Source organism: Porites lutea, chromosome 7 (assembly GCF_958299795.1).
Source record: "Porites lutea chromosome 7, jaPorLute2.1, whole genome shotgun sequence".
NCBI classification, from domain to species: Eukaryota; Metazoa; Cnidaria; class Anthozoa; order Scleractinia; family Poritidae; genus Porites; species Porites lutea.
Genome location: NC_133207.1, coordinates 31,101,679 through 31,110,986, shown reverse-complemented (window position 1 = coordinate 31,110,986; position 9,308 = coordinate 31,101,679). Strand labels below are relative to the sequence as shown.

The 9,308-nt window shown below is 40.0% G+C and overlaps 2 protein-coding genes across 2 annotated transcripts in view; one reads left to right on the top strand and one right to left on the bottom strand.

The window, feature by feature from the left end:
• Window positions 1–275: 275 nt before the first annotated feature.
• Window positions 276–4,328, top strand: LOC140944780 (uncharacterized). The gene has a single exon (XM_073393886.1). It carries the CDS (start codon window positions 282–284, stop codon window positions 4,326–4,328), a length of 4,047 nt encoding a protein of 1,348 aa, XP_073249987.1. The 5' UTR covers window positions 276–281.
• Window positions 4,329–5,532: 1,204 nt separating this feature from the next.
• Window positions 5,533–9,308, bottom strand: part of LOC140942636 (integrator complex subunit 7-like) — a 21,984-nt gene continuing 18,208 nt past the window's right edge. Inside the window, exons 21-26 of the mRNA XM_073391571.1 lie at window positions 9,114–9,213; window positions 8,140–8,181; window positions 7,687–7,785; window positions 6,762–6,870; window positions 6,288–6,370; window positions 5,533–5,975 (exon numbers count right to left, since the gene is read on the bottom strand). Coding sequence (XP_073247672.1) covers window positions 5,748–5,975; window positions 6,288–6,370; window positions 6,762–6,870; window positions 7,687–7,785; window positions 8,140–8,181; window positions 9,114–9,213 — 661 coding nt within the window. The 3' untranslated portion in view covers window positions 5,533–5,747. The remainder of the gene's footprint in view (window positions 5,976–6,287; window positions 6,371–6,761; window positions 6,871–7,686; window positions 7,786–8,139; window positions 8,182–9,113; window positions 9,214–9,308) is intronic.

Genomic DNA, 9,308 nt, shown 5'->3' with positions numbered 1-9,308 from the left:
AATGAATATTGCAGTTAGTTTGTAGAAGTTCTCATCACTTTTTTTTGCGAAGACCCTGTTTGATTTCAGACTTACAGTCACTTAGTTTTCGATGTTTTCGATGAAAAATTTGGTAAAGACAAATCAACCAACCTTGAAATACGGTACAGAACATGTTCAAACATTCAAAGTAACTCAGTCTCGACAGCTGTCTCGTGTATGATACGCTTCAGTTGAAATCACACCCATCCACCACGCCTGTGTTGGGTGACTGAAAAGCAAAGTTCAAGCCAAATCATAAAATGGAGGCTTTTACATGGTGTAAGGAATTGTGGGCGCCTAAAACCTTCAACAGGTTCAGTTTTGCAGTGAATGTTCTTTGGATCGCAGTTGGGATAGTATTGTTTGGAGTGTTTCTGGACATGGAAATCAACGAATCGAGGTTTGACTTCCGCTGTGACGTGAACAAGAATGCTAAAGTCGACAAGGACTTCATCAGACTGGAGTGTTTCGTGGAATACGATAAGCTACACAACAAGCTGTCTGTTCCTCTTTACGGTTTTGTGATTGCTAACTTTTCTCTTCCGTTTATTGTTTGTGTGATATATTCAATACTTACGAAACCAAGAGTAAATAAACTTGAAAGCAGAAACATAGATGTTGAAGGACAAAATCATCAGGCCAACACAACTCACAGAAAACTCTTCACGGGATACTGTTGTCAACTTGCAACTAGATTTTGTCTCGGGATCGTATTCATCATCTTTTCACAAGCTGAAATATTTTATCCTCGTGAATTTCCGTCAAACTTTAAGTGTAACTTCATGAGAGAAGTCAATCAAACCGCAGCGAAAGCAACTGGGAACACAAAAACTCCACCTTATGAATGTAGAAATCAGCGAGCTCATAAGAAAACCTCTTGGATGTATGCCGTAAGTGGGGCGAATGGAATCTTTGCAGCTTTTCTTTTGATTGAGTTTTTCATTATTTTTTCCCGTGCAAGAAAAGGGGGGAAACAGTTCATGGATGACTCACAGTTTTATACTGATCATCTTAAATCGAATTATGACCCCCAAAATTCACATCAAGAAATACCTCTGTTGACTATACCACAGCAAGAATTGCAAGATGCACAGGGGGAAGGAAATCACGAAACATTGGAACAATTACAACGGGAACATTTAACTCAGTTGCAAACTTGTTTTAAGCGCATGAAGGAAAGTGTCTTAAAGAACACTGAGCGACTTAGAGACCTCTCTTCACCCTTCAAACCAAACCCGGGCGAAGGCGATAAACCTAAAGATCTTAAACTCGACCAAATTTACACTGACTTGATTATTCACCCTGAAAGAGCCTATTATGACTTTCCTGAAAGCAGGCGAGAACAGCTAAAAGTGTATCCCAAACCAGAGGCAAATTTACCCCCCAAAAGACCCGGCGACATTGTTGATGACGAGCACAAGAATATTCTTATTGTTGGTCGCCCTGGAATTGGCAAAACGTTGTTTTGCATAAAGTTTATGCGCCTTTGGGCAAGCGACCGCTTACTCGATGAAGCGAAAAATTCAGAATTAAGATGTGACGTTGCTTTCCTCCTTAAATTTAGGAGACTGAACTCTGCTGCAGAGCTTAACCTTCGAGAGCTTTTGAATAAATCAGAATTTTTAACACATATGAATGATGAGGTATGGAACTACACTCGTAAAAACCCAAGCAAAGTACTTTTAATTTTCGATGGGATTGACGAATTCTCTGCAAGGAAAGAGTTACAAGGTGATCACTCTATTTATCAAGACACTGTGGATGAAAAAATGCCTTTACATGCTCTGTACACGAAAATTGCGTCGGGAAAACTTCTTAATGGAGCCACTGTTTTAACGACTACAAGACCTACTGCTGTATCATGCGTAAGGGATCTTGAATTCAGCAGAGTAGTTGAAATTCTTGGATTTTCATCGGGGAAAGTGAAAAACTATGTGGAGAAGTTCGCAGGCGATGACAAAGGTGTAGGAGAAACGATATGGCAACATATCAGCAACAACATTAACCTCTTTTCATTGTGCTATATACCTGTAAACTGTTTCATCATTTGTTCGTGCTTGCTATACATGCTGCAGAACTTTCGTTCCAACTCCATTCATAGTTTGGCTAGCCTACCAACTAAACTAACCGACATATACAGCTTCGCCGTAAAGCTTATATTCTTCAGGCACAGTAACAGATACCGCAATAAAACTGATGGTCAGGACGAAATTTTCAAAAAATTCGATGAACTGGCTGAAGAGGTGAAAGGGGATTTTAAGAAACTGGGAACAATTGCTTTTGAAGGAATTAAAGAAGGAAGATTAACCTTCGAATCTGACGAAGTTACAAACCTAGAGGATTGTGGCCTACTTCATCGCTTGCCTGATTTGAAACCAGAGGTGAAGCTACCATTCGGAAAACCCAAAGCTCAATACTGCTTCCAGCATCTGACCATCCAAGAGTTTCTCGCCGCAAAGCATATGACAGACAACATGGGAGAAGCCGAATTGCGAGAATTTGTTTCAAGTTACATAACGCACGGTGCTTGGCAAGTGGTGTTGCAGTTTGTGGCTGGGCTTCTCAGTGAACGAGATGAACCACTGACCGATATTTTTACTAACCTTCTGCCAGTGTCGAAATACAGGATATATAGGAAAGAAGCTCAGGAACTGGACCCAGATATAGTAACCTGTTGGCCAAGTGAGGAAGACAAACATTTAGCGTTAACGGTATGTCACTGTTTATATGAGATCGATGCGGATGATTCAGCCGTGCAAAACAGAGTAAGAGAGATTGGTTTTAATGCTGTAGGGTTTGAACTCTGTCAACTAGGACCTGTTGATTGTACTGCAATAGTCAATTTTCTTAAAATGCATCACGAAATTTTAATGATTAACTTTAGCAGTAGCAAGATTGGCTGCCTCGGTTGTAAAGAATTAAGCGAGTTTTTAGTGTTTTCTATGAGTGTCAGTGATGGTAACTGTAAACTTAGCAGCTTAGAGCTCGGTAATAATATTTTAACCGATGAGGGAGTTAAGTATTTGGTTGAGGCCTTGAGGCACAGTAATAGCACATTAAACAGCTTAGACCTCTGGGCAAACAATATAACCGATGAAGGAGCAAAGTATTTGGCTGAATCTTTAAAGCACAGTAATTGCAAACTAAACAGCTTAAGCCTCAGAGAAAACGAACTTGCCGATGAAGGAGTAAAGTATTTGGCTGAGGCTTTGAAGGATAGTAATTGTAAACTTAACAGATTAAACCTTAGCATCGTCTTTCTTACCGACAGAGGAGTAAAGTATTTGGCTGAAGCTTTGAAGCACAGCAATTGCAAACTAAACAGGTTAAACCTCTGGGGTAACGAATTTACCGATGAAGGAGTAAAGTATTTGGCTGAAGCTTTGAAGCACAGTAATTGCAAACTAAACAGGTTAAACCTCCAGAGTTACGAATTTACCGATGAAGGAGTAAAGTATTTGGCTGAAGCTTTGAAGGATAGTAATTGCAAACTAAACAGCTTAAACCTCGGCTGTAACAAATTTACCGACAAAGGAGTAAAGTATTTAGCTGAAGCTTTGAAGCACCGTAATTGCAAACTAAACAGGTTAAACCTCACCAACAACAATTTAACCAATGAAGGAATAAAGTATTTGGCTGAAGCTTTGAAGGACAGTGATTGCAAACTAAACAGCTTAAACCTCGGTGCTAACAAATTAATCGAGGAAGGAGTAAAGTATTTGGCTGAAGCTTTGAAGGATAGTAATTGCAAACTAAACAGCTTAAACCTCTGCGGTAACGAATTAACCGATGAAGGAGCAAAGTATTTGGCTGAAGCTTTGAAGGATAGTAATTGCAAACTAAACAGCTTAAACTTCAGCGTTAACGAAATAACCGATGAAGGAGTAAAGTGTTTGGCTGAAGCTTTGAAGGATGGTAATTGCACACTAAACAGCTTAAACCTCTGGGGGAAAAATATAACCGATGAAGGTGTAAAGTATTTGGCTGAAGCTTTGAAGGATAGTAATTGCAAACTAAATAGCTTAAACTTCGGCGGTAACAATATAACCTATGGAGGAGCAAAGTGTTTGGCTGAAGCTTTGAAGGATAGTAATTGCAAACTAAACACCTTAAACTTCGGCGGTAACAAATTAACTTATGAAGAAGCAAAGTGTTTGGAGGAAACGTTTAAGGAAGGTAAATGCAAACTAAACAGCTTAATTCTCACATTTAAAAAATTATCCGATGAAGGAGCAGGGTGTTTGGGTCCCGGGGAGGATACTGCCGTCAGTGTCATGTATGGGTACTACAGGTATGTGCCGCTATGAAGGGTATGGTTTTCAAGCAGTTTACTCTAGGATAGGGTATATAAATCAGAGAGTTTAGGTCTAGAATAGGTTATCATTTTCCAGGAAACTGATCTATTGGTTGAAGATATTAGCTTAGACTAGGGAAACCGTACCGGGAATTGCCACTCAAAAATATGAAAACATCAAATCGGTTTTGTTTTGGCTGGACTGTGCTTGTGACCTCAGTAGTTTCTGGAAAACAGCTACTCTGGGATGGTGGGGGCGGGGGAGGGGGGTGGGAGTTTAGTCTAGCATAGGGTAGCAAAGTTCACTTAAACGAGCTATAGGCTAGGGGTTCCAGGGTCCCAGCGGCACATCCAAAAATTTCAAAAATTCCTAAAGTACCCCCCCCCCCGCCCCGCCTGGGTTTTGGTTGAGACTGAAGGACAGTAATTGCAAGTTAAACAGCTTAAACTAGCTCGCCTATAACAAATTAACCGATGAAGGACAGTAGATTTGGCTGACACTTTGAAGGACAGTTATTGCAAACTAAAACAACTTGTACCTCTTTGGTAACCTCCATGAGAGAGATCAAGGGAAATCGTGTATTGTTGAAGCTCGGGCGCTATGTTTATAAAAATTAAATGGTCTTATAACGGTGAGGAGGTATGTGAGGGGAACCAATTCTTAGTTTTAAGGCCTCTTTGACTATGAAACTTAGTGAACAGAGTTGTGTTCGTACAGAGCAAAAAAGCTCGCATTCAAACAGCTTTACTGAGTTTTACTGACTTTAAAAACGGCGAGAGAGAAGTAGACTAGTGCAATAATCGGAGAATCAGCCGGGAAGAGTAACTGTAGTAACTTATTATTTTGCTTTCTGGTAATTGCTGAGTGTGAACACTACTGATAGTATTAATTAGGAACCCGGCTAATTTTGTAAAGTTTCCGTTTTGCAATGTAGTGTTTTAGTATAGAAGAATTTAAGTGTTTATGTTGTGGTTCAATTTTATCCTCGGCTAAATTTATTTCCGGTTGTTTTTGGGTATGGTAGCTGATGTGTGATAATGAAATTAAAACGAAGGGAAATAAAATTTAAACCAAGAATAAAATTAAACCACAACACTAATCTTTCATTTACTTCTGGCACGTCTTTGAAAAAAGGTTTGCATATTTTAAATTGCTGTAAATTAGACAGGAGACTTTCATTAAGTTTACGCAGAAACTCATAAGGGGTTTCTGGTTTACTTTAAAAATTGTACCTGTACATATTTAACGAATAGTATGAATTTTACATTAAATACAATTAAATTTAATGGATTTGAGTGATACTGGATCAAGAAGTGAGAAAATTAAGTCACTTCTGGGGAGGAGGTGGGAGGAAAGAGTTGGCCACATCTCAATACTCCCTCATTTTGTGGTTGACATTCTTTTGAAATCAAATAGTTTCTCTTTTACCAGTTATGATCTAGACGATCTCTGCTTTCTACTGGCAGAATCCGTGGTCTTAACCTGCAGGTTATTCTGGGGTCCTGTATTCCACAGTATCCCGGAACTGTCAATCACACTAGAAGACACAGTCACGTGATAAATAGACTGTGTACTAAACTGGAGAAGGAATTGGGCACTAAAGTAATCATGGTGGGGAACCACTGTTTGTTCCAAGCTGGTCACGTGGTCTCGGGAAGTCTGAAATAAAGAAAATACACCGAAATTTCAGAAATCTTTTACACTGCTTGTGTTGCAAGCACCAGAGAAAACCAGTACAGAAATCGGTAAAGCGTGACGTAACAGTCTTACGCGCGCAAAGCGCACGAGCCTCACACGCCCGTAGGGTCTCTCCCCAGTCTCGCTCTCTGTTTTTAGCCTCGTTCCAGACCTTTTGTTTGACTGCTCGCGCGTAGGTACTTGAATACGCAAAAAATACGGACTGTTTTGCAGACTACGCTCAATGAGTCTGAAGGGCCAAAAGCTACTGTGAGTCTAGAAACAAATACAAACCTTTCCATCTATGGGTTGTTGCTTTCTGTCCTCAGCACGCCATGTTACTGACAAGCAAACAGACTGCACATCGCGGTAAAGTCCTATAAACAAGAAAAACAATACAAACTAAAATTGAACGGTGAAGCCGGGTAACTCCAAAATCCAACTTTGAGTCCTTGTATTGTAAACAAGGGATTGATTATGGCTTTGAGCTAAGACCTACCGCCTCAGACCTGATCAAGGCGGATGATTTAGCACAATATGTCGTTAGCCAGTTCAGGACAAACGTGCAACTATGAAGTGGAATGTGTTCTACAGATTTCATATGAGAAAAACATTCGTAAAAAAAATAGTTCGTGACATCGTAGTTGTTTTCCAAGTTGAAACCAAATGTAAAACCATTTTGGGAAAATTAAGTTACTAACATTGCATCGGGTCATACTACAATACTGTAGTAAAAGTTTAAGTTTACACCTCTAACAAGACTCTGACCTAGCTTTTGACTGCGCTCTATGACTCCTTCCACCTTAAGAACAAATTGTGTATCCAGTGTGACCGAAATTGGTTCTGAAGGCGACCGAGGCGAAGGTGACAACGCCAGCTGCATGACAGAAGGAGAGACCAAGATTAGTAAAAGTAATTGCTGTTCAAAACGTGAGGATGATTGGCAAGTAAGAGTTACGGAAAGTAAACAGATTCAAGTTTTGTCACAAGAAAGGAATTTCTACCTAATGTTCTTTCATTTCAAACATGTTGCGTCCTGTCTCTTACTGATTATAACTAATTTAAAAAAGATTCTTTTATACGGACGGCGAGACAAAACTAGCATCTTTTCCATTCCCGCGCCATTCCCACTAGATTTTCGCGCGTTTTCCATGGGTTACCTGTACCCAACTCCCGCCATTTTAAATGGTAATGTGCGAGTGCAACAGAAAAACTCCCACTAGTACCCACCAGTACCTTTCGGTTTTCTAGTATTATCTTGCGAAGAGAATGTGTTTTCTGAACTGTTTAAAAATTATGTTGTGAACCAAAGACAACGACATCAAATAATGCAAGGTTGGTTCAGAAAAGCCAAATGAAGCGCGTAGCGAGCGATATAACGGTTATAAACACGGCAACTAAAAAACAAAATTCCACGACTTTTATAAAGCCAACAACATCAAGACTGTATACAGAGGAGGCTCTCCTAACAGACACCCTCGTAAGAGGACAGCTCTAGTCACGGCCACCTTCACAAAACCCCGTTTTTCTCAACTCTCATACAAACTCTGTATTTTTACATTTCCGTAAGCGGCCAGCTCTAGGTACGGGCACCTTTTTCGCGTCACGAGGGTGTCCGCTCACGAGAGCTTCCACTGCACAGGCAATCTAGGACTCACCAAAATAGATACATAGAAAATTCTTGACTACAAACCTTGATAAACGTGGCTTGTTGACTGGAGAAGAAGTGTTTCGGGAAAATAAACGGCACCTTCAGGAGAGTCATGGAAGCCCGAATAAGACATTCAGTTTGCTGAAAAACGATAAAATGTATAACCATAAATCAATATCATGACACTGACATTTCCCAAATTAACTAGGCTAAAAAAAACCCTGCCGCACTATTTATTTCGGACTTTCTTTTCGGTGTTTGAAAAGTAAGTGGCTGTTAATATCCAAGTCAGTTACTCATCGATCCAGAAAAAAATTAACTTGAGAAAGTTTTCACACACTCCTACATTGGATTCCTTTACTGATAAAATTACTACATTAGCAAGTGAAACCAGTGTACTGAAGTATAAAAAACTTCATGAATTTACTATGTCTAGTCAGTTTTCAGTACATTTATGTGATTACACAGATATCATTAAATGATTCATCACTTTACCAAGTGGCAAACAGGAAGAGCTTCCAGCTGAATTGCTAGCTCCTAAAGAGATAAGAAAAATTGTACAGTAAAAGTCAAATAAAAAAATTTGGTGACTGTAGTTAGCTTGTTGAAACAAACAACAACAACAACAACAGCAACAAAACTGGTGGAGATACCTGGCCAAAAGCCTCTTCGTAAGGCGAGTGATACATGTTTTAAAGATGAAGGAGCTAGTTTTCATTCAAAGAAATTCTGGAGCTACTTTCGCGGAAATAAACACTTTTTTAATAGCAGAGTATCGTTGGTGAGGCGTACTAATATAATCAGAAACTCATAAAGATTGGTCAGTTATCTCTTCTCCTCGTTCCAAATATGGTACTTTTCGAAAATGAATAATCCAAGCATCGGGCAAAGCAAACATATGAGGGTTACACGTTTCAACCCCTTATGAGTTTCTGATATAATACAATATAATACACTGTTTACAGGTTGTCATTAAGACTACTGAAGGAGGATCATGAGGTTATCCCTATACTAAGATCTGTCCTTACAGATGGAACCCACCCAACCCAGGAAAGGTTGGCCACACCATCCGAAACTACGTCCCCTACTTTTTTAAACAGTAGTGTGGGCCCTTTAACGTCCCAAAAAGGCGACCAGAAGTAAAGAAGCTATCGTGAGCAGTTTATCTAATGATACGCAACCTGTGGGACTGGTGAAACGGAAAGGGAACGCGCGAGGAAGCAGGGAGGGAAACCTTCATGTACTCGCTTCTCGCGTGCCTTGGCTTAATTTCCCCTCTTCCCCCTAAGCGCCAATGGAATTAGTCTGAAATGTCATACGTCTCCACCCGCTTACCCGTGGGGTTGGGGGGAGAGAGATCCCCACGGGTTAGCGGTTGGAGACGTATGACATTTCAGACTACAACGCCAATAATAAAGAGGGTATATTTGTTAGCCATAGTCCGTTAACATTCGAAGTCAATGACAAACCTCCACTATTTGTAGAATTTCTGCGCACGCCAGGGAAAGTGGACTACGTCTAAACGTGGAGGACTTGTTGACACTGCTTCCTTGCTCACCTAAAGACGAGCTACAAACAAATCCAAATATAACTTCAGAGGTTTACAGATGAGCATGTTAAAAATCGCACATATATTGAATTTAAGCTCGAGAAATATTGTTATG

Excerpts from the sequence above, each read along its gene's own strand:
- LOC140944780 (XM_073393886.1), top strand. The coding sequence starts at position 282 with ATGGAGGCTTTTACATGGTGTAAGGAATTGTGGGCGCCTAAAACCTTC.